Source organism: Vipera ursinii, assembly GCF_947247035.1.
Source record: "Vipera ursinii genome assembly, chromosome: Z".
In the NCBI taxonomy this organism is placed as follows: Eukaryota; Metazoa; Chordata; class Lepidosauria; order Squamata; family Viperidae; genus Vipera; species Vipera ursinii.
In genome coordinates this window covers 6496861-6523243 of record NC_139517.1, presented here as the reverse complement: position 1 = coordinate 6523243, position 26383 = coordinate 6496861, and the positions used below count along the sequence as shown (strand labels likewise).

General features: G+C 42.4%; 1 protein-coding gene and 1 gene segment (V, D, J or C); one reads left to right on the top strand and one right to left on the bottom strand.

The window, feature by feature from the left end:
* Positions 1-11291, top strand: part of LOC310649415 (T-cell receptor alpha chain constant-like) — an 86431-nt gene extending 75140 nt beyond the window's left edge. The window contains exons 2-5 of the C gene segment in view: positions 6893-7171; positions 7289-7342; positions 8763-8870; positions 11019-11291.
* Positions 11292-21498: 10207 nt separating this feature from the next.
* DAD1 (defender against cell death 1) lies at positions 21499-26349 on the bottom strand. Its single transcript, XM_083377835.1, has 3 exons — positions 26038-26349; positions 23435-23573; positions 21499-21631 (listed from the first exon to the last, which is right to left on the bottom strand). Exons 1-2 carry the CDS (start codon positions 26279-26281, stop codon positions 23443-23445), a joined length of 375 nt encoding a protein of 124 aa, XP_083233961.1. The 5' UTR covers positions 26282-26349; the 3' UTR covers positions 21499-21631; positions 23435-23442.
* Positions 26350-26383: the final 34 nt, after the last annotated feature.

The window sequence follows — 26383 nt, the reverse complement described above, 5'->3', positions numbered from 1 at the left end:
TCTAGTCCAACCCCCAGCTCAAGCAAGAGACTCTGCACCATTTCAGATGAATGGCTGTTCAGTCTCTTCTTAAGAATATAGAATAGAATAACACAATTAGAAGGGACCAACCACCTGCTTAGGCAGAAAACCCTATACCACTTCAGAAAAAATGGTTGTCCAATCTCTTCCAGTGTTGGAGCATTCACAACTTCGGGAGGCTGGTTGTTCCACTGGTTAATTGTTCTAACTGTCAGGAAGTTTCTCCTTAGTTCTAGGTTGCTTCTCCCATTAATTAGTTTCCATCCATTGCTTCTTGTCCTGCTTTCAGGAGCTTTGGAAAATAACTTGACTCCCTCTTCTTTGTGGCAGCTCCTCAGATATTGGATCACTGCTATCATGTCCCCCCTCGTCCTTCTCTTCCTTAAACTAGACATACCCAATTCCAGCATCCATTCTTTATATGTTTTAGCCTCCAGTCCCCTAATCATCTTTGTTGCTCTTCTCTGCACTCTTTCTAGAGATTTGACCCCCCCCCCTCTTCTGTGGCAGCCCCTTAGATATTGGAACACCGCTATCATACATAATAATATTCCTTTCTTTTACATTAAAAAATTACTAGTGACTTTTGAAATTACATTGAGAGTGCTTTCAAGCTCCTTGGGGGGGCCATCAAAAGCTTTAGATTAGAGACTTCTAAACTTATTATTGCAGCAAGCATATTCATTGAGTAAAGATAAGCAAAATGATATTTGAAAATTTGAAGGGCAATATTGTAACACAAATGGCAAGCTTTTAGTGTGAAAATATATAATCAGTTGAGCGGAAGACCAAAAGACATTCTGGAGCTCTTCCTACAGGTTGTCATTTCGTAAAGGAAGGTGTCATAGTGTTACACAAGTGGATGGAATATTAAATTTGGAAGTGGCACCAAGCTAGTAGTTCACCCTGGTAAGTCGACATTTGATGCATGCCATATTTAAGGAATAAATCTAAGAAACTCTCTAATGAAATTGTGCTTTCATTAATCCTATTCTTTATTTGAGAACATTACTATAATTACTTTTACCCTGTAGCATACAAACTGATAATCTCTCTTTAGGGTTACGTTGATTCCCAAATAGCTCCATTAAAACATCTCTACGCTCATAAAATAACCCCCAGCTTGATATCCTGAAATTTAAAATAACGTATCCTGCCATTTTATCAGGAAAAAAAACACACACGCTATGATACTGATAAAATGAAAGCTCTAATCAGGGACGGTTTATTCAAGACGCATCCCCAAAGACCAGTAACTTGGAGAAATAAATCGTTAAGTTGCATTAATATGTTTTCAAAAAAAAACAGATAAGAGGAATATTACAGTATAATGTGTAAAGTCTAGACTGGAAAAAAAAACTCTTAGAATTCTGAGTCGATTTATCTATTGTCAGAAATGACAGAAAATGGATTCAGAAATGTATTTTCTGAGTCAGAGCAAATGGTCCAGAATTGATAACACTTGAATTAGATGGGTCTAACGGGAGAAGCAAAGGTGTTTTTTTTTAAACACTTAATGAAAACTGGACTAAAAGCTAGATGTGATAGCTAAACAGAGTCTCTCCCACCTTAAATTCAGGTGTTGCACATAAACAACATAAGAAAATAATATTTAATACTTGGCAAGATTTGGGAATTTACAGAAGACATAAAGAAAAGAGAATCTCTTCTGTCAAGCAAGTTAAACATGTGCCCCCCCACTCTTAAAAAAAGAGGGATAAAAGTAAGTGGAGATTTAGAGAAAGCAATTTCTCTGGGAGGTGGAGATGATTTCATATTGTAACAAGGATAAGTTTTAGGATTTATGGATCCTAGTACATAAACAGATCAGTGAAAGGAGGCCATTTTGTAAAGGTATTCCTCATAGCATTACAGTACTTGGAAAAAACTCACTTTGGAAGTGGGACCACACTTGTTGTCATCCCTGGTAAGCTGAACATTTTTTAAATGTGCTTCTTTTGGGAACAATTGGGAACTTCTCGATGTCTTTCTTGGTGCCCTATGAGTTTGGCGGTTTTCTTGCAGTCATTGCATTACCCAACTAGGCAACACCACCAGTGCTAGAAGAGAGTGGGGTTTGCTCTGATAACTTTGTATATAAAGGTAAAGGTAAAGGTTCCCCCGCACATGCGTGCTAGTCGTTTCCGACTCTAGGGGCCAGTGCTCATCTCTGTTTCAAAGCCGAAGAGCCAGCACTTGTCCGAGGATGCCTCCGTGGTCATGTGGCTGGCATGACTAGACGCCAAAGGCACACGGAACGCTGTTACCTTCCCACCATAGTGGTCCCTATTTTTCTACTTGCATTTTTACGTGCTTTCGAACTGTATATACTTGTGGTTTAACCCTGCCAGTGTTTGTGCGAGTGTGAAGAACTTTCCATGGTGAAGGATTCTGCCAGACAATAAGCAGCGGTGCAAAGGGCTGCCATGTTGTAAAGACCCTCCTCATAGTGTTCAGCAAATTACTTGGAGTTTTCAGTTTGGCAGTGGAACCACACTTAAAATTCTTCCTGGTAAGATGTCTTTCTTTCTTTCTTTCTTTCTTTCTTTCTTTCTTTCTTTCTTTCTTTCTTTCTTTCTTTCTTTCTTTCTTTCTTTCTTTCTTTCTCTTTCTTTCTTTCTTTCCTTTCTTTTTTCTCTCCCTTTTTCTTTCTTCTTTATTTTTCTTTCTGCTCTCTCCTTTTTCTTCTTCTTTCTTCCTTCCTTCCTTCCTTCCTTCCTTCCTTCCTTCCTTCCTTCCTTCCTTCCTTCCTTCCTTCCCTCTTTCTTTCCCTTTCTTTCCCTTTTCCTTCTTCTTTCTTTCTTTCTTTCTTTCTTTCTTTCTTTCTTTCTTTCTTTCTTTCTTTCTTTCTTTCTTTCTTTCTTTTTTCCTTCCTTCCTTCCTTTCCTTTCTTTTTTCTCTCCCTTTTTCTTTTTTCTCTTTATTTTTCTTTCAGCTCTTTCTTTTCTTCTTTCTTTCTTTCTTTCTTTCTTTCTTTCTTCCTTCCTTCCTTCCTTCCTTCCTTCCTTCCCTCTTTCTTTCCCTTCCTTCCTTCCTTCCTTCTTTCCTTCCTTCCTTCCTTCCTTCCTTCCTTCCTTCCTTCCTTCCTTCCTTCCTTCCTTCCTTCCTTCCTTCTTTCCTTCCCTTCCTTCTTTCCTTCCCTTCCTTTCTTTCCCTCTTTTTTCCTTCCTTTCCTTTCCTTTTTCTCTCCCTTTTTTCTTTCTTCTCTTTTTTATTTCTGCTCTCTCCTTTCTTTTTCTTTCTTTTTTCTTTTTCTTTTTTCTTTTTCTTTCTTTCTTTCTTTCTTTCTTTCTTTCTTTCTTTCTTTCTTTCTTTCTTTTTCTTTCTTTTCTTTCTCAGCTGTGCAATTTCACAGACTCTTTGGCAACTGCATTTGCAAAAATTCCACTTTGGGCCATTCTACCTTTTCTGATTGTATATATTTATGCTACATTCATTGTTTGCAGGGGGATAATTTCACTACTTTTACATGCGGACAATGTGGTGATTGATTTCAAACCTTCAAACATTGAGTTTTGCGTAGTATGATATTATCATATTTGTTGGGCCTCAACTCTAGAATTTTCAGACAGTGTGGACAAAGCCTGTGGTGATCTAGATGACTGAATGGAGAAGAATTCTATATTATAATACGTATCCAGGAGCTGGGTTCATACCAATACAATTTTTATCTAAATTAACACTGGGGCCATGTTGTTCTTCCTCCAGATCCCATCAATTCAGTAACTTTAGGGTATTCCTGTAGTTTTTCAGAAATTTCCAGAATTCAGATGCCATAACCCTAAAAGTAGAACATTTTGCACTTAGTTATAGTGTTAAGTCACATCCAGTTACACAGTGTAATGTATATAGACTTTACAATTGAGGATCTCACTGGAATTTCTTCCTTCTTGTCTTGCCCTCAGGTGCTCTAGAGAATAGATTGACCCCCTCCTCTCTGTGACATTTACTCAAATGTTGGAAAACTGCTACATTTGAGAGGCTGTCACAGAGAGGAAGGGTTCAACCCAGTGGTGGAATTCAACCAGTTCGCACCAGTTCAGAAGAACTGGTAGCTAAATTTTTGTTAGCCAGGCCCAGAATGGACTTCGGGAAGTGGCATCCACACAGAGAACCATTTGTTCACATATTTGAATCCCACCACGAGTTCAACCTATTCTGCAAACACCTGGAGGCAAGACAAGGCTATTAAATTAACAGAGAGAGGTCCAAAAATACAATTAAGAAGAAATTTCCTGTCAGTGAGAACAATGAATCAGTGGAACAGCTTGTCTTCAGAAGTTGTGGTTCTTCATCACTGGAGTTTTTTAAGAAGAGATTGGACAGCCATTTGTCCAGGGGTGGTTGGACTAGAAGACCACCAAGGTCCCTTCCAACTCTGTTGTTCTGTAACCCTGATATTGTTGGGTTTGATCTTTTTGTAGACTGAATGGAGATTTGGGTCCAAACCATGCATATTTCTTTAAGGTCATTACTCTTCAATTAATTCACTAAATGAAGACAACAGCAGGAAATGCAGCAAGACAAGCTATTGCAAGTTCTTAGTCATAAAATGATAGCATCAGATGAAACCCCACAGGGAGGGAGGTGAAAGCTTTGTGGGTTCTTCTCTGAAATTAGTTTTGAATAGTTTTGCAAGCACTTGAAGAAGTTATTAGCTTGTGTTGCAAAGCAAAAAAGAAAAAGTACACAAATCAAAAGAGTATGTGTGTTGAGTTTTTGTGTTTGTGTTTTGTATTTGAACTGTGGATTTGTGCATGGCTATTCAATGTAAAGGTAAAGGGACATGGTGGCTCAGTGGGTTAGGACACTGAGCTTGTCGATCTGAAGGTCAGCAATTTGGCAGGTCGAATCCCGAGTGCCGCGTAACAGAGTGAGCGCCTGTTACTTGTCCCAGCTTCTGCCAACCTAGCAGTTCGAAAGCACATAAAAATGCAAGTAGAAAAATAGGGACCACTACGGTGGGAAGATAACAGCGTTCCGTGCACCTTTGGCACCTAGTCATGCCGGCCACATGACCACGGAGATGTCCTCGGACAAACGTTCGCTCTTCGGCTTTGAAACGGAGATGAGCACTGGCCCCTAGAGTCGGAAATGACTAGCATGCATGTGTGGGGGAACCTTTACCTTTACTTTTACCTATTCAATGTAAGGGATCAAAATATAGCATTGTGGCCTTATGTTGGCACACAGGGACCATACAACTTTGGGGCTGGCTGGCCCCATGACTAACTCTCCCCTGCGGCCTATATTAACAACTACTAACCCTCTCCATCTTAGAATTTTTCACTTTTTGAAATTTCATGATGTAACTTTGTAATTTTAAAAAGTTTAATATTACATTAATTCTGACTTTGATGTTAATTTTATTAATTGTATTGTACACAGCCCAAAACCTCTCTCTGAGGGAGATGGGTGGTTAAGAAATAAGAAATGTAAACAAACAAATAAATAAATTTCCCCCAAGGCTCTCTTTTGGCCAGGACAATGAAAGAATGACAAAGAGTCAGAATTTGAACAGTTTTAACAAAAGAAAGAAGTGGGGAGAAGAAAGAATTTAGGCTATTGAGTTTCACAACAGTTGATGTCTCAGGAGGCTGATACAGTAAATGGCAAGAATAGTTTAAAAACTAAAGAAGGAAAAACGAAAACATTTCTTGGGATTTCAGGTATCGACATGTCTGAAAGATGGATCCTTGCTAAACTCATTAGGAAACTCCTTAAATTCCAGAGAATATTGACAAGGCTACTTGGGCAGGCTGAATTTCAAAGAAAACAAGTCCATATCATCCTTGAGCAGGGATGCGGTGGCTCAGTGGGTTAGGACGCTGAGCTTGTCGATCAGAAGGTCGGCAGTTTGGCGGGTCAAATCCCAAGTGCCACATAACAGAGTGAGCGCCTGTTACTTGTCCCAGCTTCTGCCAACCTAGCAGTTCGAAAGCACGTAAAAATGCAAGTAGAAAAATAGGGATCACTACGGTGGGAAGGTAATAGCCTTCCGTGCGCCTTTGGCATCTAGTCATGCCGGCCACATGACCACGGAGACGTCCTTGGACAAGCGCTGGCTCTTGGGCTTTGAAAGGGAGATGAGCACCGGCCCCTAGAGTCAGAAACGACTAGCACGCATGTGCGGGGGAACCTTTAACTTTACCTTTACCTTATCATCCTTGAGTATCTGGAATTTACTTGTTGGTTCTTTAGATCCAGATCTATCTACCTGATTCTAGATTTTCCAAAACATCTTACTCTATCCTCCTTCTGTTGTTGTTAGTTGTGAAGTCGTGTCCGACCCATCGCGACCCCATAGACAACATTCCTCCAGAATACAGCTGGGACTTTAGAGATCTTCTATCCTCCTTTTAGGCAAGATGAAACATTAACCGTCTTAAGTACCAGCTTTGAGGTCCCAGCATTTTCTCAGTTTTGTTCAGGCTGAGGAGCTTAGCCAGCCTGATTAGTACTTGAAAAGGAGGCCAGTAGATACATGCTAGATTGGGAGGTTAAATTGAGCTCTTAACAACTTAAGAACACAGTCACCCAAAGCATTGGGGTTCACTCCTGGATCTTGTCCAGAGGTCCACCAAACTGAAATACATAATCTAACAGAAAAGTGAGGGAGAAGAGTTAAAAACTACACAGAAGAAGCCATTAACTGTTTTTAGTTTAATTTGCCTGAATTGTGATCACATGACTCTGTTGATGCTGCAGCCATTTATAAGTGGGAGGACCGGTTGTAAATTACATTTTTTTCAGTGCCATTGTAACATCCAACGGTTGCTAAATAAAGAGTTGTAAATCTAGGACAACTTGTGTTTCCCAAGATTTTCAGATCTCAGCTCATGTTTCTGAGCAATGTCTGTTTTTATTGTAGATCTGATTGATTCAGAACCTTCTGTCTACCAGCTGAAGTCCAAAAATGAACAAAGCAATGTGGCCGCTTGCCTCATTACTGATTATTCACCTAATCCCATCGATGTGAAGACTAATAGAAATTCAAATTCAAAGTCATCCAGTGGCTCTGCTGTGGTCGTAAAAGATGGGAACAATAAAGAATCAGCCAGCCTTGGGGTTGTCATATGGGACAAGAATGATGACCAGTTTCATTGCTCTGCTACTTACAAAGGCACCCACTACGAAGCTGAAAACCAAGGTAAATCAATGAAAATATTGGTGTTTGTTAAAAACATTCCAGATTTCAGAAATTTGTCTTGTTTTTTATCATAATCAGAAGCATTAATGATTTTTGTTGCTGCTGTTGTTGTTATAGGGGATGATACCTGTTCAGAAAATACACTGTCCGGCACTCCAGCTTTTGAAACAGGTATGTCCACTGTGGGTAAGAGCTCATATTGGAATAACAGAGTTGGAAGATGTCAGGAAATTGTGCAGCAACTGTTCCACATGAAGTCAGAAACACTGGCATGAACTTGTAACTTTATATAAATAAATAGATTTTACATTCAAATGGACAGCCATCAAGATAGTCAGGAAAATCATGAGGTAAATTCAAACAGCAGTAAAGAGAGTCAGGAAAATCATGAAGTAAATTCAAACAGCAGTCAAGAGAGTCAGGAATATCATGAGGTAAATTCAAACAACAGTCAAGATGTTCAGGAAAATCATGAGGTAAATTTAAACAGCAGACAGAGCTTACAGAAGAAAATGGTGGTGGGGGGAGAGAAACTCCCCCTTTATATCCCACAGCAACCAATCATAGCATAGATAGCCTCATGCATGAGTCAACACTCTCCAATCAATCAACTACAGCTGTGTGTTTTGGCCCATTGTACACTTAACTGTTCCAGCCACTAAATTTCATATCTTAACATAAGGGACCTTGGAGGTCAGGTCTTCAAGTCCAACCCGCTGCTCGAACAGGAGACCCTGTACCAATCTAGGTATATTAATGAGATATTAGAAATTGAAATAAAAACAGAGAGTTGTGTTAAGTCTTCAGTAGGGCTTGGGGGAATCTCACAAAAAGTCAAGATGGTAACTGTGAATGCCAGACCTAAGTCCCACCTCTTGTTTACTATGTGTGGCAGGCCCAACACACACAAAAAAGAGCAAGGTTGTGTATGGCTGATATTGCAATTTTATTTTAACCCACACTCCTCACTGCGGAATCGTTTTGAACATTCAAGTATATCCTTACTTGAGGGGTCCTTGGTGCTCTCTGAGCTTGCTTGTTTTCTTGCAGACGTTTCATTACCCTCTCTAGGTAGCATCATCAATGTTGAGATGTTTTGAGACCGAGAGATATAAGAGCCTTGAGCACCTCCGGTCTTACATGTTCAGTTGACTTGGTCCTATGGGGTCCTTATAGAACCGATAATGGAGGAGGGAAGCCAAAACATGAAAGATATTTGTCTATTCTGCTGTTCCTAGTCAATTCTGCTTGCCCCCAACCTTTGCTTCTTCCTCACATCAGGAAGGTTGGAGCACGTGGCATAAGTAGAGACCCCTAAAGCTTTGACAGTTTCTGAAACCAGCTTGTCAACTTGGTAGGACCTACACCTGTTGACATACTGCCCCACCCCTGGGTAGACCAATATTTTTTGAACTTCATCTCCCAGAATTCCTGAACCAGCCATGCTGGCTCAGGAATTCTGGGAGTTGAAGATCACAGATCCTAAAAGAGCCACAATTCCCCACCCCTGGTCTAGGCAAACATCATAAGCAGCCAATCTCAACGGTCACTAGGAAATCTTGATATCTATCTTCTTTTCTTCTTTTTTCAGATGAAAGGTTGAATCTTCTCTCTCTCACCGTATTGGGACTGAGATTGATATTTTTCAAGAGTGTTGCTCTCAACTTGATACTCACCTACTGGGCATGGTCAAGATGAGGTAAGCAGATTCTTTTAGGACAGGGACTGATCCACTTAATGTCAATGGTTTCGATTTTGTCAACTTAGCCTGGAAGCTTGTCTTATTACAACTGTACCCAAGCCAGAACTGAGAACTCAGCACAGGTAGTCCTCAACTTACAACAATTCATTTAGTGACTGTTCAAAGTTACAACAGCACTAGAAAAAGTGACTTGTGATCGTTTGTCACACATACAACTGTTGCGGCATCCTTATGGTCACGTGATCAAAATTCAGAAGTTTGGCAACTGACTCATGTTTATGACAGTCAGAGTGTCCCAGGGTCATGTGATCACTTTTTGCGAGCTTCTGACAAGCAAAGTCAATGGGGAAGCCAGATTCATTTTACAACTGTGCTACTAACTTGACAACTGCAGTGAATCACTTAAAATGTGGCAAGAGGTTGTAAAATGGGGCAAAAATCACTTAACAAATGTCTCACTTAGCAATAATAATAATAATAATAATAATAATAATAATAATAATAATAATAATAATAATAATAATAATAATAATAATAATAATAATAATAATTTTATTTATATACCGCCCTTTTCCCGAAGGACTCAGGGCGGTGAACAGGGCAGATATATAAAAATACAAAAATACAAAAGTTAAAAAAAGAATTAAACATGTGCCCAGCTAAAAACAATAAATACATATAATAAAATGAGAATAAAAAACCCAAACCATCCCCCATCAGGCCAGGCCGGCTTGTTCAAATAAGAATGTCTTCAGATCGCGACGGAAGGAGCGAAGATCGGGCGCCATCCGGAGCTCAACCGGCAACCGATTCCATAGCTCCGGGGCGCCCACAGAGAAGGACCTCCCCCTGGATATTAGAATAGAAATTTTGGGCTCAATTGTGGTCATAAAACCAGGAACTACCCATAAAGCATGAAGGATGATTTAAGGTGCTGGTACTTACCTTTAAAGCCCTACATGGCCTAGGCCCGGGATACTTGCAGGACTGTCTGCTGCCGGGAACGACTTCCCATCGCCCAGTGCGCTCACACATAGAGGGCCTCCTCAGGGTGCCATCGGCTAGACAATGTCGGCTGGCGACCCCCAGGGGGAGAGCCTTCTCTGTGGAAGCGCCAGCCCTATGGAACCAACTCCCCCTTGAGCTTCGGATGGCCCCGGATCTCCGGTCCTTTCGCCATGGCCTCAAAACACTCCTTTTCCATCAGGCTGACCTGGACTGACAGGGATTTTAATTATGTTTTTAATTTTTAACTTAATTTTAATTTATTCTACTGGGGCTATTAATTTAATTTCTTTTTCAACTTTTGTATTATTGTATTTTATTGTTGTCAGCCGCCCTGAGTCCTTCGGGAGATAGGGCGGCATATAAGTCCCAATAATAAATAAATAAATAAATGATGTTCCACAGGGAAGGAGCCACCACAGAAAAGCTTCTTCTTGGTCCTACTAGATCAGACATGTCAAACTCGCGATGTCACGTGACATCGCGCGACGTATCGGAACTTTTTCCCATTGTCGGCAATGGGATGGGCGCGGTTTCTCCATGACGCTCCAGCCCGCGGGCCGGCAGTTTGACACCCCTGTACTAGATGGACCTCCTTAGGAGAGTGGATTAGAGGATTAGTAATCTATATAATATTGCTAATTAAATACTTTACAGATTTATTCAAGTGTATGCTTACCCACACATCTATTGCAATAAAGGACAATGAAAGGGAAACACCATGCTTGAGTGAAAGTTATAAAACTAGGCTTCAATTAAATCATTTCTGGACTATAGTGTATGTGTGTTTGTGTTTCCAGTCCTTAGAGCCATGGGCTTAAAAATCATTCAACCAACGTGGGCTCCTATTGACCCTTATTGCTGTACGGCCACAAGTAGATTGGCCTTCCCTAAATTTGGACTTTGCAGCTAAATTTGATGGAAGTTGAAATCCATTACATCTGAATGATTGAATGGCTCTCATAAGGCTTTTAGTGGGACCCTTAAATTAAATGTAATTTCATGATGATATAAACCAAGTCTAAATTTCAAGGCATATTGCCCATCGTTAAATATTTGAAAATGGTCTGTGTTTGGGACAAGGGATATCATTCTAATTCTCTCAGGTAACCAGAATTGTCTCTTCCTCTTTATGTATAGGAATGAGAGAAAAATGGGAGAAACATAACTGGGATGTTGTGGAAGAATCATCTAAGGAGTTCAAGATTTGACTGGACAGAATCATGCTACAAGCTTTCCTGGTTGCCTTCTCAACTTTTTAAAGAAAATGGCTTCACTTTTCAAATGTTTCATGGTACAGCTTTTAAAAACATCTAGGCAGCTTATCAACTCAAATTCTTGCATTGTTCTAAATGTATTATACCATCTTCTGAATATTATCTGTCAAAACATTTATAGTGTAATAAAGATGCATATTTGAATGTATGGCTCATGTTTTATTATTCAGGATGAATGAATGAATCTTTATTGTCAAAGTACAGCCTTGGTGGAGCAGTGGGCTAATGCCTCCTTAAGTAACACCAGCTGCCTGCAATTAGTGCAGGTTCGCATCCCACCAGGCTCAAGGTTGACTCAGCCTTCCATCCTTCCGAGGTAGGTAAAATGAGGACCCAGATTGTTGGGGGCAATAAGCTGACTTTGTAATAATGCCGCTTGGGGGGGGGCAAAAGCCCTAATAAGCAGGCATATACATAGAATGAAGGCTATTGCTAAGCACATTGGTTTGTGCTTAAATTGTAAGCCGCCTGAGTCTTCGGAGAAGGGCGGGATATAAATGGGATTAAAAATAAATAAATAAATGTATACATTGAGATTAGCTGAGCCTCCCTTCGTACTCCCACCCCCCAACTCACAGTGACAACAATCCCTCCATCTTATGACACCACGTGAACTAATTGCACCACACACCAGCCTCACAAGTCAATTCTGCATAAAGTTTATAAAAATTATTTCCCATTCAAAAGCCTAACAGCCCACGGATAAAAGCTGTTTTTCAGCCTGTTGGTGCTATATACTCCTATATCTCCTACCGGATGGTAGGAGAGTAAAGAGATACCGTCCAGGGTGTGAGTCATCCCTGAGAATTTTCCTCACTCTTCCAAGGCAACGAGCCCTGGCGAGGTCATCCAGTGGTGTCAGGGGACAGCCCACAATGTGTTGTGCTGTACTCACCACCCTCTGTAATACTTTCCTATCCGCGGCTGTCAGACCAGCATACCAAACCACAATACCATATAAGAGGACGCTCTCTATGGTAGACCGATAAAAGAGGGTCATTAGCCGTTGTTCTACCCTGTTCTTTCGCAAGACCCTGAGAAAGTGAAGCCTCTGTTGGGCCTTTCTAGCCACCTGAGTTGTGTTAACTTTCCAGGCCAGATCTTCACAGAGGTAGACTCCCAGAAATTTAAAGGAGGAAACTCTCTCCACACAGTCCTCCCTGATGTAAAGTGGGGCAGGTTCCTCCTTTTTTCTCCGGAAGTCTAGCACCATGTCTTTCATCTTGCCGATGTTCAGGTGCAAGTTGTTACTACACCATATGGATAGTTTTTGTACCTCCGCTCTGTATGCTGTCTCATCCTCACCTGTAATAAGACTCACCACAGTCGTATCATCTGCGAACTTAATTATCACAGTGGATGGGTCAGATAATACACAGACATATGTGCATAAAGAGTACAGGTAGGGGCTAAGCACGCAGCCCTGTGGCGAGCCGGTGCAAAGCTTCAGGGGGGTGGACAAAGCAGACCCGACCTTCACAGTTTGTAACCAGTCCCTAAGAAAGTCTTGAATCCAATCGCAGATGGTGCGGGAGAATTTCAAGTCAGTCAGCTTCTCGATGAGAATGCTCGGCAAAATGATCATTGTTACTTCTTCCCCCTTCATCAAAAACAAATAAACTCAGAATGGCTTACAAAGATAACAGAATAGCAGAGTTGGACGGGACCTTGGAGGTCTTCTAGTCCAGGGGTCGGCAACCTAAAAAAGAAAAAGAGCCACTGGGAACCGGTTCCATCACAAATTAAAAAAAGAGGGAGCCGCGTGCGTGTGTCCATGCACGCGCATGCGCAAAAAGGTTTTTTGCGCATGCGCGGACGCACGCGGCTGCCATTTTTTAAAAAATGAGATGGAACCGGTTCCCGGTTGCCTGATGGCGACGGCCCGTCTGCAAAGCTGCCGCTTTCGGCAGCTTTGCAGACGGGCCGTGGCAGCTTCCGCAAAGAGCGGCGCCCCTGCCCATTCCGAGAGGTGCGCGCGCACCTCTCCGAACGACCGGAGGTGCGCGCGTACCTCCGCGCGAATGGGCAGCGGTGCCGCTCTTTCAGGAAGCCCGCCGCGGCCCGTCTGTGAAGCTGCCGAAAGCGGCAGCTTAGCAGACGGGCCGCGGCAGCTTCCGCAAAGAGCGGCGCCCCTGCCCATTCCGAGAGGTGCGTGCGCACCTCTCCGAACGACCGGAGTTGCGCGCGCACCTCCCCAAAGGTTTGGGGAGGTGCGCGCGCACCTCCGGTCGTTCGGAGAGGTGCGCGCGCACCTCTCGGAATGGGCAGGGGCGCCGCTCTTTGCGGAAGCTGCCGCGGCCCGTCTGCTAAGCTGCCGCTTTCGGCAGCTTCACAGACGGGCCGCGGCGGGCTTCCTGAAAGAGCGGCACCGCTGCCCATTCGCGCGGAGGTACGCGCGCACCTCCGGTCGTTCGGAGAGGTGCGCGCGCACCTCTCGGAATGGGCAGGGGCGCCGCTCTTTGCGGAAGCTGCCGCGGCCCGTCTGCTAAGCTGCCGCTTTCGGCAGCTTCACAGACGGGCCGCGGCGGGCTTCCTGAAAGAGTGGCACCGCTGCCCATTCGCGCGGAGGTACGCGCGCACCTCCGGTCGTTCGGAGAGGTGCGCGCGCACCTCTCGGAATGGGCAGGGGCGCCGCTCTTTGCGGAAGATGCCGCGGCCCTTCTGCTAAGCTGCCGCTTTCGGCAGCTTCACAGACGGGCCGCGGCGGGCTTCCTGAAAGAGCGGCACCGCTGCCCATTCGCGCAGAGGTACGCGCGCACCTCTCCAAAGGTTTGGGGAGGTGCGCGCGCACCTCCGCCCATTCGGGGAGGTGCGCGTGCACCTCTCCAAACGGGCGGTGCCACTCTCCATTTGGAGAGGTGCGCGCGCACCACTGCCCGTTGGAAGAGGTGCGCGCGCACCGGGCGGCTGGGAGCCGCAAGAGACGGCTCAAAGAGCCGCATGCGGCTCCGGAGCCGCAGGTTGCCGACCTGTGTTCTAGTCCAACCCCCTGCTCAAGGAGGAGACCCTACCATTTCAGACAAGTGGCTGTCCAATCTCTTCTTAAAAACCTCCAGTGTTGGGGCACCCACAACGCCTGGACACAAGTCACTGATTAATTAGTAATAATATAATAATATTCCATAATGTGGTTTACCTAATTTAAATAAGAGAGTCCAGTCTTTATGTTCCTGTGTGCCAACCTACTTATATTGTCTTTGTATTGATGTTCTTCCTTGAAAGCAAAGCCAGAATATTAGAACTCCCACTTTTAAAAGTATAAACTTCTTAGGGTAAGCTTCTTAGAGCTTTTGCGTGCCATAGAATTTTATTTCAGCTTTTCATCTGTGCATCTAAGCACTGGTTTTGCTTTTACGAGAATTACATGCTGGATAAGAAATGTTGGCCTTCTGATCTTATTGAGTTCACCATCATTTTTTCTTAAAAAAAATAAAGTTCATGTGTTTTTGAACATCTGAAAAGAGGTCAAAGTTACAAAGGCAATTTTTGTAATGCTAACACTTAAAGGTATTCTGGGGTTAAAACAACAGCAAAGGCCCAGAACAGGATCTCAGAATCTGAGAAAAATCAGATTTGAAGACTATGCCAATCCTGTTCTATCATTTGGACCAATGAGCAAAATCAGTATCAATTGTTCACGGTGCTGTCATAGAATTATATATATTTGAACAAAAAGTGCTAGAAGTATCTCAGCCAGACGTTCCTTAAAAAAATAACAATAATTCCAAACTCCCAACACCTAATCAATTGGGTTTAGTCACCAATGAAGCTACATTACTGCATCTGAACTCCAAAGGTTTAAAAGTTGCATTACTTGATACTAAAACAACTATCACAGCAGTTTTGATCAACCAGGTCTTTTACATTCACTTCTAAAAACCCTTGGTGACTTGACTTCTTGTGTTAGTTTTGCAGTCTTGGAATTAAACCAGATTAAATAGGTGGGAGAGATTCTAGAAAATCTACTCAGGTCTGAATCATATAAAAATCCATTGATGACTACAGAGAAGTTTCAGTATAAGCAGAAAACAAACATAATTATAGTTTCGTCTTCCCAGAACAAACCACCGTATTCAAGCTGAGCATAGCAGGAAGTGAGTTTGCTATCTAGTCTTCTACATCTAAGGAAGCGTCTTCAACTTAAGTCATTAAATCAGTTGAATCTAAATCTGTTGCTAAGTAGGATTTGGAGGGACTTTTGTTTCATTTCATTTTTATCCCACCTTTGTTATTTTTTACAAATAACTCAAGGCGGCAAAAATATCCAACACACCTTCCATTTCCCCACAACAACAGCCCTGTGAGGTGGGTTGGGCTGAGAGAGAGTCACTGGTCCAAAGTCACTCAGCTGACTTTTATGCCTAAGGTAGGACGAGAACTCAAGTCTCCTGGCGATCAGCCCAAAGTCACCTGGCTGGTTTTCATGGCTAAGGCAGGACTAGAACTCGAGTTTCCTATTGATTGGTCCAAGGTCACCCAAGAAGCTTTCATGGCTAAGGCAAGACTTGAACTTTCAGTTTTCTAGTGGTTGGTCCAAAGTCACCTAGCTGACTTTCATGCCTAAGTGGGACTAGAAGTCACAAGTCTCTTAGGAGGTTGGCTCAAGGCCACCCAATTGGCTTTCATGGCTAAGGCAGGACTTAAATTCAAGGTCTCTTGCTTTCTAGCCTGGGGCCTTCACCGCTAGACCAAACTGGTTCTCCAAATTAGCTAGGAATTATGCTGGTTGAATTCTCCCATATTGAGAAGACAGTGAATTGAGAAAGGCTGATTTAACAAAGCTATCTTCTTTACTTTTTATTTTTTGTAAGACCCACAGAGTTAAATGTGTCTTATTTCTCAACTCTTTTAATTTAATTTAATTTAATTTAATTTAATAACATTTATATACCGCCCTTCTCCCTGAGGACTCAGGGCGGTTCACAGGGCAGAATAAAATAGCAAATACAAACATTAAAAAAAAAAGATTAAACAATTGCCCTAGTTAAAAACAATGGAAATACAGCGCTAAAAACCCCAAGAAAAATTAAAAAAACAAAGATAAAACAACCCCAGCAATCCCCATCAGGCTAGGCCAGCTTGTACATATAGTGTACCATATACAACTTTATAATTATTCTTTCCTTAAGGAATATTAAATCGCCCACTGTAGGGAAACACTCATCTACAGAGTGTTTCTTATGAGAAATGAGAATCTGTGGCCTTCCAGAGTCATGGGAAAAAAATCATGGGAAACAATAACTCCATTTTATTCTGAATCAGTTATAGCTCATCTGACATACTGGGAGGGATCCTAGCTGCCTCTTTTTATGAAGGTATAGACACTGAAAATGGGCAATATTATGAAAAGTGAAATAATTTAGATTGAAAACCATCAGAAGAGAAATCATACACTGCAAGATAAATCTGGGTGGAACTGTTTAAGAATGGAAGAAATGGATCTGCGGGGTTGGTGAGATTCACATAACTGGGTGTCTTTAGTTAGATATTGGACAGCCATTTGTTAAAGTTAATATATTATTATATTTTATTGAAAAGTTTTATAAAAGTTACAATATTATCCCATCCCCAACCCCCCCTAAACCCCCCTCCCCCTCCCCCACTTCCCAAAGCTGATTACAGGGTTACAAATATATCGTAATCATAATCTAACTAACATTGATCAACTATATAAATAACCAAACACATAATACACTTTAACCCACCTATAACATAATTACAAACACTCTAAAAAGTTAATGTATTATTTGATATTGGGCCAATGTCTGATTTTTTTTAAGAGATATGCAGAGCCAATAATACTATGATAGTATATGTCATTCGTTACTCTCACAACTGTGCAATAAAAAAAAATCATTCATTCGGGCATTCATTTATATTCTGCCTCTATTTGGATAATTGTACAGTTCCAGCAGCCGTTAATAATAGGCATATTAAAAATCCTGGATGGTACCACCCCAGATGACTTAGGGGACATGGTCTGAAAGGCGCTTTTTCAAAAGGCAACTGGACTTTTTTTGTTTTTTCCTTGAAGACGTTTGTTTCACTTGTCATCCAAGAAGCTTCTGAATGAATGATGGAGAAAGGAAGGATTTATGTTCCTTGCAGTCATTTTTGGTCATTAGCACTCCCTCTGAGAGTCGTTGAGGCCACTTGGAGGCTTATCAGTGCCCTCAGGGTCACCTGAATTGTGCAAATGGGCGTGGAGCCTTCTTGGAAGTGCTGAAAGGACTGTGTTGTAAATAGGAGATAGGTGATGTTGTATCCTTCCCCCTCTGTTAACAGAGGACTGTTCATTTTTAACACAGATGGCCTCTTGGACTCCTCTTTCAAACTAGCGGCCTTCTCTACCGAGAATATGGACTTCGTTGTCTTCAAAAGGTTTCCCTTTGTTTGGGATCAGAGAACACAAGCAATTTCTCAGAAATACGCATTCAGGTTGATGGATTTTAAAAAGTCAACAGACATACAATTTTGTGGAGTTTTTATTAGGGTGTGTTAAAAAAGAGGAGCTGGACCCAGCAACATTTCAAGGGCAAAAAGATTCCCAGTTTGAACTGTCTCATTTCTGGGTGCTAAAAAAATAGAAATATCTCAGAACAGTTGTTTCAAAGACGGCATTACTTCCCTTACAAAAACAATCCTTCATTTTTTTCCAGATAGCATGGATAACTTTAAATTTAAATAATTATTTATGGATAACTTTAAATTTAAATAATTATTTATTTAAAACAGTGAGATAGCTACCCATCTTTCAACCAACTCTGGGCACTTCCCAATCAAATAAAAAAAAATAAAAAATAAAAATAAAATCAGTTTAAAAACTATAAAATTCAACCAGTTAAAAGATTACGGCAACAAAATCCTGGTGCGAATCCCTGCTAACGTGCCAATACCTAATCTTCTCTAATTATCTAATTAAAGCATGCCTTAAAGCAGTCTTCTCCAATTACTTAATTTAAAGCATGCATTAGGATGAGTTAAAACTTGTCTCTGAAGGCAGCTGGATTTGCTCTTAGTAACAGGAATTAAGAGAAGAACTTCCATTGAATAAACCTGGGGTAATTGGGTTAGGTTTTACTGTTCAAAGTAAAACAAAAGCATTTTTCTGATATTTTGAATTTGAGGGACTATTTTTAACATCCTCCAGGTGTTATTTCAACCTTCATCTCGGCCACAGTTTACATTTTAAGTTTTAAAAATATCTTCCCTGCAGTTTACTCCTGGCCCAGCTAGCTAAGCAAAAGGAAAGAAACAAAAGCAGGAAATGGAAAAAAAGGGGCAGGTCTCAAAATGGGTCAAAACCAACCCTACCTGAGTCTTCCATGACGTCAGGAGCGGCGAAGTTGATCTGGCCCATCTTTTGAAGCTCTTCCCGCAGAGACCGCTTCCTCTAGAAAAAAAGTTGTTTTGCAAAATTGAACAAAGAGCCGGCACGTGGCACAGCTCGGGCGGAAAACCGGAATGGGGAGAACGTTACACCTCACGTTGAGATCCTTTTGAGTCAAGATGGAAAACCACAACACTGCTAGATGCACAGGTGCAAAAGGGGAGAGGTGCAGCTAAGTATACCACTAGTAAAAAAGACCTGCAAAGACTAAGAATAACTTCGTGGTTGTTCCATTTGTGGGCAACGTAGAACAACAACAACAAAAAAAGTGGGGCAAAGACCTTGTGCACCGCTTTGAGGAGGATCTAGTTTGCAAAAATCAGCCGATTAATTTTATTTCTGGTTTGTTTTTTTTCTTGCTCAGGTTAGCAAGGATCCAACGATTTCTGGGGGAAGATCCCAAAACATGTCGTTGGAGTGAAAAGCATTTGACGGTGTTAAGAACTTAAGGGAAAAAAAAAACATCTGGGTGGCTTTATGGAAGGTAGGACCTTGAAGTGGTCAATATAACATTAGCAGGCCAGACTCCTACAGCCATTTCACATACACTGCACAAAATTCTTGACACCGTTAAGCATACTGGAGCTTAACATACTATCTGAATCCTGTAACTACAGCTTAAGAACCTGGGTTTATCACTTAAACTGAAAAATCAATTAACTGTGGCCATGCCATGCCTGGGGGGATAGGGGTGGCATATATTGTTGGGGGCAATTAAGCTGACTTTGTAATAATGCCGCTTGGGGGTGTGTGTGAAAGCCCTAATAAGCAGGCACATACATAGAATGAAGGCTACTGCTAAGCTTGTAAGCCGCCCTGAGTCTTCGGAGAAGGGCGGGATATAAATGGAATTAAAATAAAAAAATAAAATAAATATAAATTTAATGAATAAACTCTGCCTTTTCTGCAACTTCTGGAAAGCCTCTGAGGATCAGGTTAAGGTTTGACCTGGAATAGGATATGCTCAAATTACAAGCAGGGTCCTGAAATTTCCATCCATTTGTTCTCAATTAGTGGAATGTAAATTAAGCCACCTCTGGCTGTCCTTTCTTCCAGGTATTATTCACTGCCAAGCACAAGCAAAGCAATGGAGTTGCAATTCAGCAACGCTAGGAGACTGATAGTTTCTCATTCTAGAAAGATTAAAACCCTCTATTTTTAAAGGTAAAGGTAAAGGTTCCCCCGCACATGCGTGCTAGTTGTTTCCAACTCTAGAGGCCGGTGCTCATCTCCATTTCAAAGCCGAAGAGTCAGCGCTTGTCCGAGGACGTCTCCGTGGTAATGTGGCCGGCATGACTAGACGCCAAAGGCGCATGGAATGCTGTTACCTTCCCACCATAGTGGTCCCTATTTTTCTGCTTGCATTTTTACGTGCTTTCGAACTGCTAGGTTGGCAGAAGCTGGGACGAGTAACAGGTGCTCACTCTGTTACGCGGCACTTGGGATTCGTCCCGCCAAACTGCCGATCTTCTGATTGACAAGCTCAGCGTCCTAACCCACTGAGCCATCGCGTCTTAAGAGATACCTAAAAATGCTAAACTGGCACATCTAGGAATGGCATGGAGATGTGTTACCATATGAATCTACTTCTATATCAGGGGTCTTCCAACTTGGCGCTTCTATGACTTGTGGACTTCAACACCCAGAATTCCTCAGCCAGTGTGCCTGGCTGAAGAATTCTGGGAGTTGAAGTCCACAAGTCATAAAACGGCCAAGTTTGAAGACCCCTGTTCTATACGCACCAGTGTTTTTTTTAATCTTGGCAGCCTGAAGATGTGTGGACTTCAACTCCCAGAATTCCCCAGCCAAAAGTTAACGTCCACACATTTTCAAGGTACCAAAGTTGAGAAACACTTGATACGTACCCTTTCAAAACATCCAGGCAGGAACAAACATTAACATTTTCAAAGTAAAAATTACATTACTTGAGACTATGTAGCAGAAGGCTAACTCCCATCATTCCTGATCACCGACTACACTGGGCAACTTAAAAGCAAATGGGACCTGTCTTTTTGTATAATTTAGACCAGGGGTGTCAAACCGCCGGTCCACGTGCCGGACGCGTCACACAATGGCAAAACAGTCCTGATACGCTGTGTGATGTCACGTGACGTCGCATGTTTGACATGTCTGATTTAGACTGTCCCTTAATTCACGCCTAAAGGCCTCTGGTTTCACACAAAAACAATATCCGAGTGGAAACCACGATCAGGTCACACATTTCGCAGCCTAGTGATGGATGTGAATATCTGAGGTGGTGCAAATATATGGATATCTTAAGATACCGCGAGTCTGTCAAAAAGGCTTCTCGAAATCTGGTTAATCTCAGATTGAAAGCTTGCAATACGTCAGAGAAGAGTTATTTTAACATGACTTGGCAGCACACATAGTCCATTCTTATAAAGACTATTATACAACCTCCTAGAAATTTAAAATAGCTTGAAGTTCCCTAGATGTGAGATTTGGCTGCATTTTTAAAATACTTAGCTTTGCACAATGATGTCAAGGCTAAATGCATTTTAAGACTATGAGCAAAAGTAAAGCTGTGTTGCTTTCTGCAAACTTAGAGAAACTGTGCTGGTCTTGATACAACTGAATAACTTAGCAATTATTTAGTCCCATGTAATGTAATCAAGAAGAAAGAAGTTTGACAATGTAGTTGTTCGAAACAAACATCAGATGGCAGCAAAATAAAGGAGAAAGTGATGAAATGTTAGCACTGTTAACATTGTTTTGAGAACCATGTCCAAGGTCTAGGCAACTGGTACAAAGCATACAATAGATTGGGGGAAAAATAAATCCACATTGTTGGCTGCAGAGTGAAGGCACCCAGGCAACTATATGAAATATCCTTAATAAATCTGAAGATACAGTAGCGTCGTCCATTCAAATCCTGCCAACACTGACGTGGTTTTTCTAACTTTGTTGAGATCCAAACACATAAGAGAAGAAGTAACAAAAGTGAATTTATTGAGACATAAAAGGCAACAGCCAATTCCTTCAATCATTTTGATCCTCCAAACTGGAGTCTGGGATGTTGTCCAATAGGGGCCAGTCTTCAGCAAAAAGGAGAACTCCAGGACAGTCTACAAGAGAAAATGAAGGTACAATTGCTTTTAAAGAGTGGGTATATTGTTTGCTGTAGCAACACTACTTCTGTGCATGTGTTGCAAATTCAACCGCATATTAATCTTCCTAGGCTCATGGTCATGCAATGTATCCACTCTCCTTATCTCTAGACTACACATAGAAAATTTTGGAGCTTGCCACTCACAGCCATCAACCTCAAATTCCACGCTTTATATGAAAGCAGTGACTGACACCATCAATTCAATGTGCTGGACTTTAGTTTGGAAATGCCACACAAGGCACGAACTCATAGTATGTCCCACATAAGGTCAGATGCATTATTTGCTTGAGGATAAGTAACAGATTAAGACAAATTAAGAGGAGCAAACTTAATCACAATCTCTGTGTGCTAATTACATGTACTAATATTATAGCCAGCATCAATCTTATTAGAGATCTATCTATCTATCTATCTATCTATCTATCTATCTATCTATCTATCTATCTATCTATCTATCATTGCTCTGCTGAGATGGGCAGCATATAACCGTGGTAAATAAAAATGTCTGCCTGTCTATCCATCCATCTCAGAAAACAGTAACTGACAATCCAAACATGCGACATATCTGTTATTACTCAATCAACTACCTCCATTCTGCTGATGCCCTACTGTGGGCCCAAGCCAACTGGCACACAGGTACAAGGTTATTTGCGACATGCCAACATTGTTTCTCAGCCCTGATAAGATATATGAACTTCAAGTCTCAGAATTCCATAGTCAGTCATGGGGAAATGTTGAAATCCACACAACTTAAATTTGCTAAGGTTGAGAAGCACTAATCAGCATTCTCTGCCAATGAAGCTGAGATCAATGTTTCATGTAGCCATTGCCTGTGCTGACAGCCCCTTGTTTGGAGGGTAGCTTCCAACTGGATGATTTTAGAACTTCTCGTATCAGCATGCAGATCTAAATTTGGGGGAGGACTAATAGGCTCCCAGGGAATGTGATAAAAGACAAAATATATGGAAAGTGTTTAAAGAGTATTATTCTGCATGGTGTCTGTGGTACAGAGAATACTTCAACTAAAATACACCATTTAAAAATAACATGAACACTAAAATATGGGGCACAGAAAAACATGTGTTGTTGGTGGTCTTGACTCCACCATGACCACCCAGCATCTGAAATCTCATTTTAAAAAGCTACTGATAATTAAAGAGCATATGAAATGCTATTAACAGTGTCTCCTACTCAAGGCTGACTCAGCCTTCCATCCTTCTGAGGTAGGTAAAATGAGGACCCAGATTGTTGGGGGCAATTAAGCTGTCTTTGTAATAATGCCGCTTGGGGTGTGTGTGAAAGCCCTAATAAGCAGGCATATACATAGGATGAAGGCTACTGCTAAGCTTGTAAGCCGCCCTGAGTCTTTGGAGAAGGGCGGGATATAAATGGAATTAAAATAAAAAATAAAAAAATAAGTGTCTCCTACAAAATTTTCAGCTGGAACTGATCTAAGCATGACATTTTTGCGAAATGTCCTTCCTTCAGCACAAAACTGCCAGTTCAAACATGAGATGGGTTGTTTATTTGAGGGGGTGGATGGGAAGTAGAGAACTGGTGGCAGTTGCTCTCCATTCGAAACACTTCCAGGTTACTCTGTGCGGCAGGTTTCCCACTTTTAAGAGAGCAACGATTTGCTACCCCAAAAGGGACATTTCACAAAATTGCCTCCTAAAACATTTTTGTAACCTCTTATTTTCTACAAGCAAATCTCCTCTTCTGAAAATTATCCCCCCCCATGCCAAAAATGTGTACAGACCTCCTTCATCAGCCTACAAAATTGACGACCACGAGATGTAGGATTGTACTAGCAAAGAGAAAGTCTGCAAAGGCCCGTTCTGGTGAGATTCCTTGAAATTCTCCCTTGTTCTGTGGGTTGATTTGAATCCTCAAGCAAACTAAAGAAGAAGAAGAAAAAAAAAGGGAGGAAAAACACACGGTTTTAATGGAACACTGGAGGAAAAATATCACAAGAGGAATTGTAAGAAAAAGAACCTATTGTTTTTACAAAATCTGTGAGAAGACATGCTAGCCTGTGAAGAAAATACATTGTATATATTTCTAATCTTATGAGCTTGGCCGAAGTTTGGAAACTGTATGTAGGAGCTAGGATCGGAGGCCTTGCTATGCTAAAAAACCGGTCTTAACCAGAATGTGCTGATATGATAGTTACTCCAGAGATAACCCCTAGGGCAGGGGTCTTCAAACCTGGCCCTTTTATGACTTGTGGACTTCAACTCCCAGAATTCCTCCAGGCATACTGGCTGAGGAATTCTGGGAGTTGAAGTCCACAAGTCATAAAAGGGCCAGGTTTGAAGACCCCTGCCCTAGGAACTAATAGCCATAAAAGGTAATTTCAAATAAGGGCAGGGGGCAAGAGAATTTGAGGAATGGGAGATGTAACTAGAGGCGGGGAATAATGTATGCACTTTAGGCACTTCAGACAGGTTGTAACAGCCTGATTACTAAGCCAATGAGCAAAAGGTGGGAGATAAATTTGCAATGGCAATAGGGAATATAAAGAATATTAATGATTTAAGTTGTGTCCACTGCACTTGCATTTACGTGATACACCCTCTTTGCAAAGTAGTACAAATAAATTACCACTATTTTCTCTTGGAAGTTTTGGCTGGGGATTGTTTCTTTAAACTAGACAACGAATCCCACAAGAATGAATGAGAAATGGTCTCATTTCTCATTCCTAACCATAAATTGGCTTCAGCATTGCAAGAATGCAATGCTAAAGCCAATGCAATCTGCAAGAAAGATACAGTAACCAATCTAATAAGGACTTTATGTCATATCATGATACAAATGTAATTACACCGTGCAGGTTGCCCTCGACTTACGACCATTCAAAGTTACAAAAAATGATTTCTGAGTGGATTTTCACACAACTGTTGCAGCATCCTTATCATGAGCCATCAAAAGTCAGGTGCTTGGCAACTGGCATATATTTATGACATTTGTAGAGTCCCATGGTCATGCGATCACCATTTGTAACCGAGCCAGGTCCCAATAAGCTAAAAATCAATGGGGGAAGCTAGATTCGCTTAATGACAAAAATGATTCACTTAACAATTCACTTAACGTTCCGGCAAGCAGGGATATTCAGAACATCCCATTGCTTAACATCGGGGACAAGTTACTACCCCCTGTTGATAGGGCCCGCAACCTGGGTGTCCTCCTAGACTCGCAGCTCTCCCTAGAAGACCACATAGGAGCTGTGACCAAGGGGGCCTTCTCCCGGGTTCGACTAGTTCGCCAACTATGGCCTTATCTGGACCTGGATTCCTTACGTACAGTCACCCATGCCCTTGTGACCTCTCGCCTAGACTATTGTAACGCTCTCTACATGGGGCTGCCCTTGAGATCCACTCGGAAGCTTCAACTGGTGCAAAGTGCAGCGGCACGGACACTCTTGGGAGCCTCCCGATACTCCCATATCACACCTCTCCTCCGTGCGCTGCACTGGCTTCCGGTTGCCTTCCGTGTGAAGTTCAAGGTGCTAACAATGACATACAAAGCCCTACATGGCATGGGTCCGGACTACCTACGGGAGCACCTTCTGCCAATGTCAGCACCCCACCGTCCTGTGCGCTCCCACAGAGAGGGCCTCCTCAGGGTGCCACCGCTCAAGGAATGTCGGCTGGTGGCCCCCAGGGGGAGGGCATTCTCAGTGGGTGCGCCAGCCCTCTGGAACAGCTTACCAACTGAAATCCGGATGGCCCCCGACCTCCGCGCCTTCAGGCGCGACTTAAAAACTTACCTGTTCCAGCAGTCCAGCCTGGCATGATAGCGTTAATTGGGGTCCCAGTTTGTTTTCACTATTGTTTTTATTATTTTTATTGTTCATCTGTATACCTTCCTTCCTCTGTACACCGCCCCGAGTCCCTCGGGAGAAGGGCGGTTTATAAAAACTAATAAATAAATAAATAAATAAATAAATAAATTGCGGCAAGAAAGGTCACATAAATGGGGACAAAGCTCACTTAACGAACGTCTTGTTTAGCAACAGCAAATTTGGGGCTAATTGCGGTCGTAAGTCGAGCACTACCTGCACTCCCAAGTATTTTGAAGTCTTTGTATGTATTCATATTTCAAATTAAAATATCTCGAGGTTCCCAAATACAGCTCCAGTTATTGCCATGGCAACCACAAAATCCCGCCCCCTCATGCAGCCTCCTTTTGGAGGTTGCCACGGCGACATAAAGATACCAGCCCCCAAGGCCCCAATGTAGGGCGAGGCGGGGGGTTCGCAGTTACTATGGCAACGTCAGAGCTCAAAGCGTTGCCATGGGGACAGCCGCGCCTGCGCAAAAACACAGCGGCCCTCCCCGAGAGGGCTAGAAAGCGCCTCACCGCCCAGGATGAAGCTTCCCACGGCCGAGATGAAGCCCGAGAGGAAGGAGTTGAAGGGGAAGGTGCCGACGCCGAGGCAGTAGCCGAATTGCAAGGCCCCCGTTAGCATGACGTAGAGCAGATAGGCGTCCAGCACCTTCAGGCGGCTCGGCGTCCCGCTGCTGTACTCGGCCAGGAAGCGCCGCACCACAGAGGTCACCGTGCTCGCCCCGGAGCCGGACGACCCAGAAGCCGAACCAGACATAGCGACGGCAAATACGTTGCCCAGATTTCGTTTGCTTGAGTGGCCGGAAGCGAGCTAAAGCTTCCGGGGGTCGCTTTGAGACACGCGCATGCGTAGCATAGA

What these genes read in the sequence shown, in the direction of transcription:
- DAD1 (XM_083377835.1), bottom strand. Translation starts at nt 26,281, where the DNA reads ATGTCTGGTTCGGCTTCTGGGTCGTCCGGCTCCGGGGCGAGCACGGTG. An exon ending in GGGAAGCTTCATCCTGGGCG is followed by an intron (nt 23,574 to 26,037) that starts GTGAGGCGCTTT and finishes CTTCTTCTTTAG; the next exon opens with TTTGCTTGAGGATTCAAATC.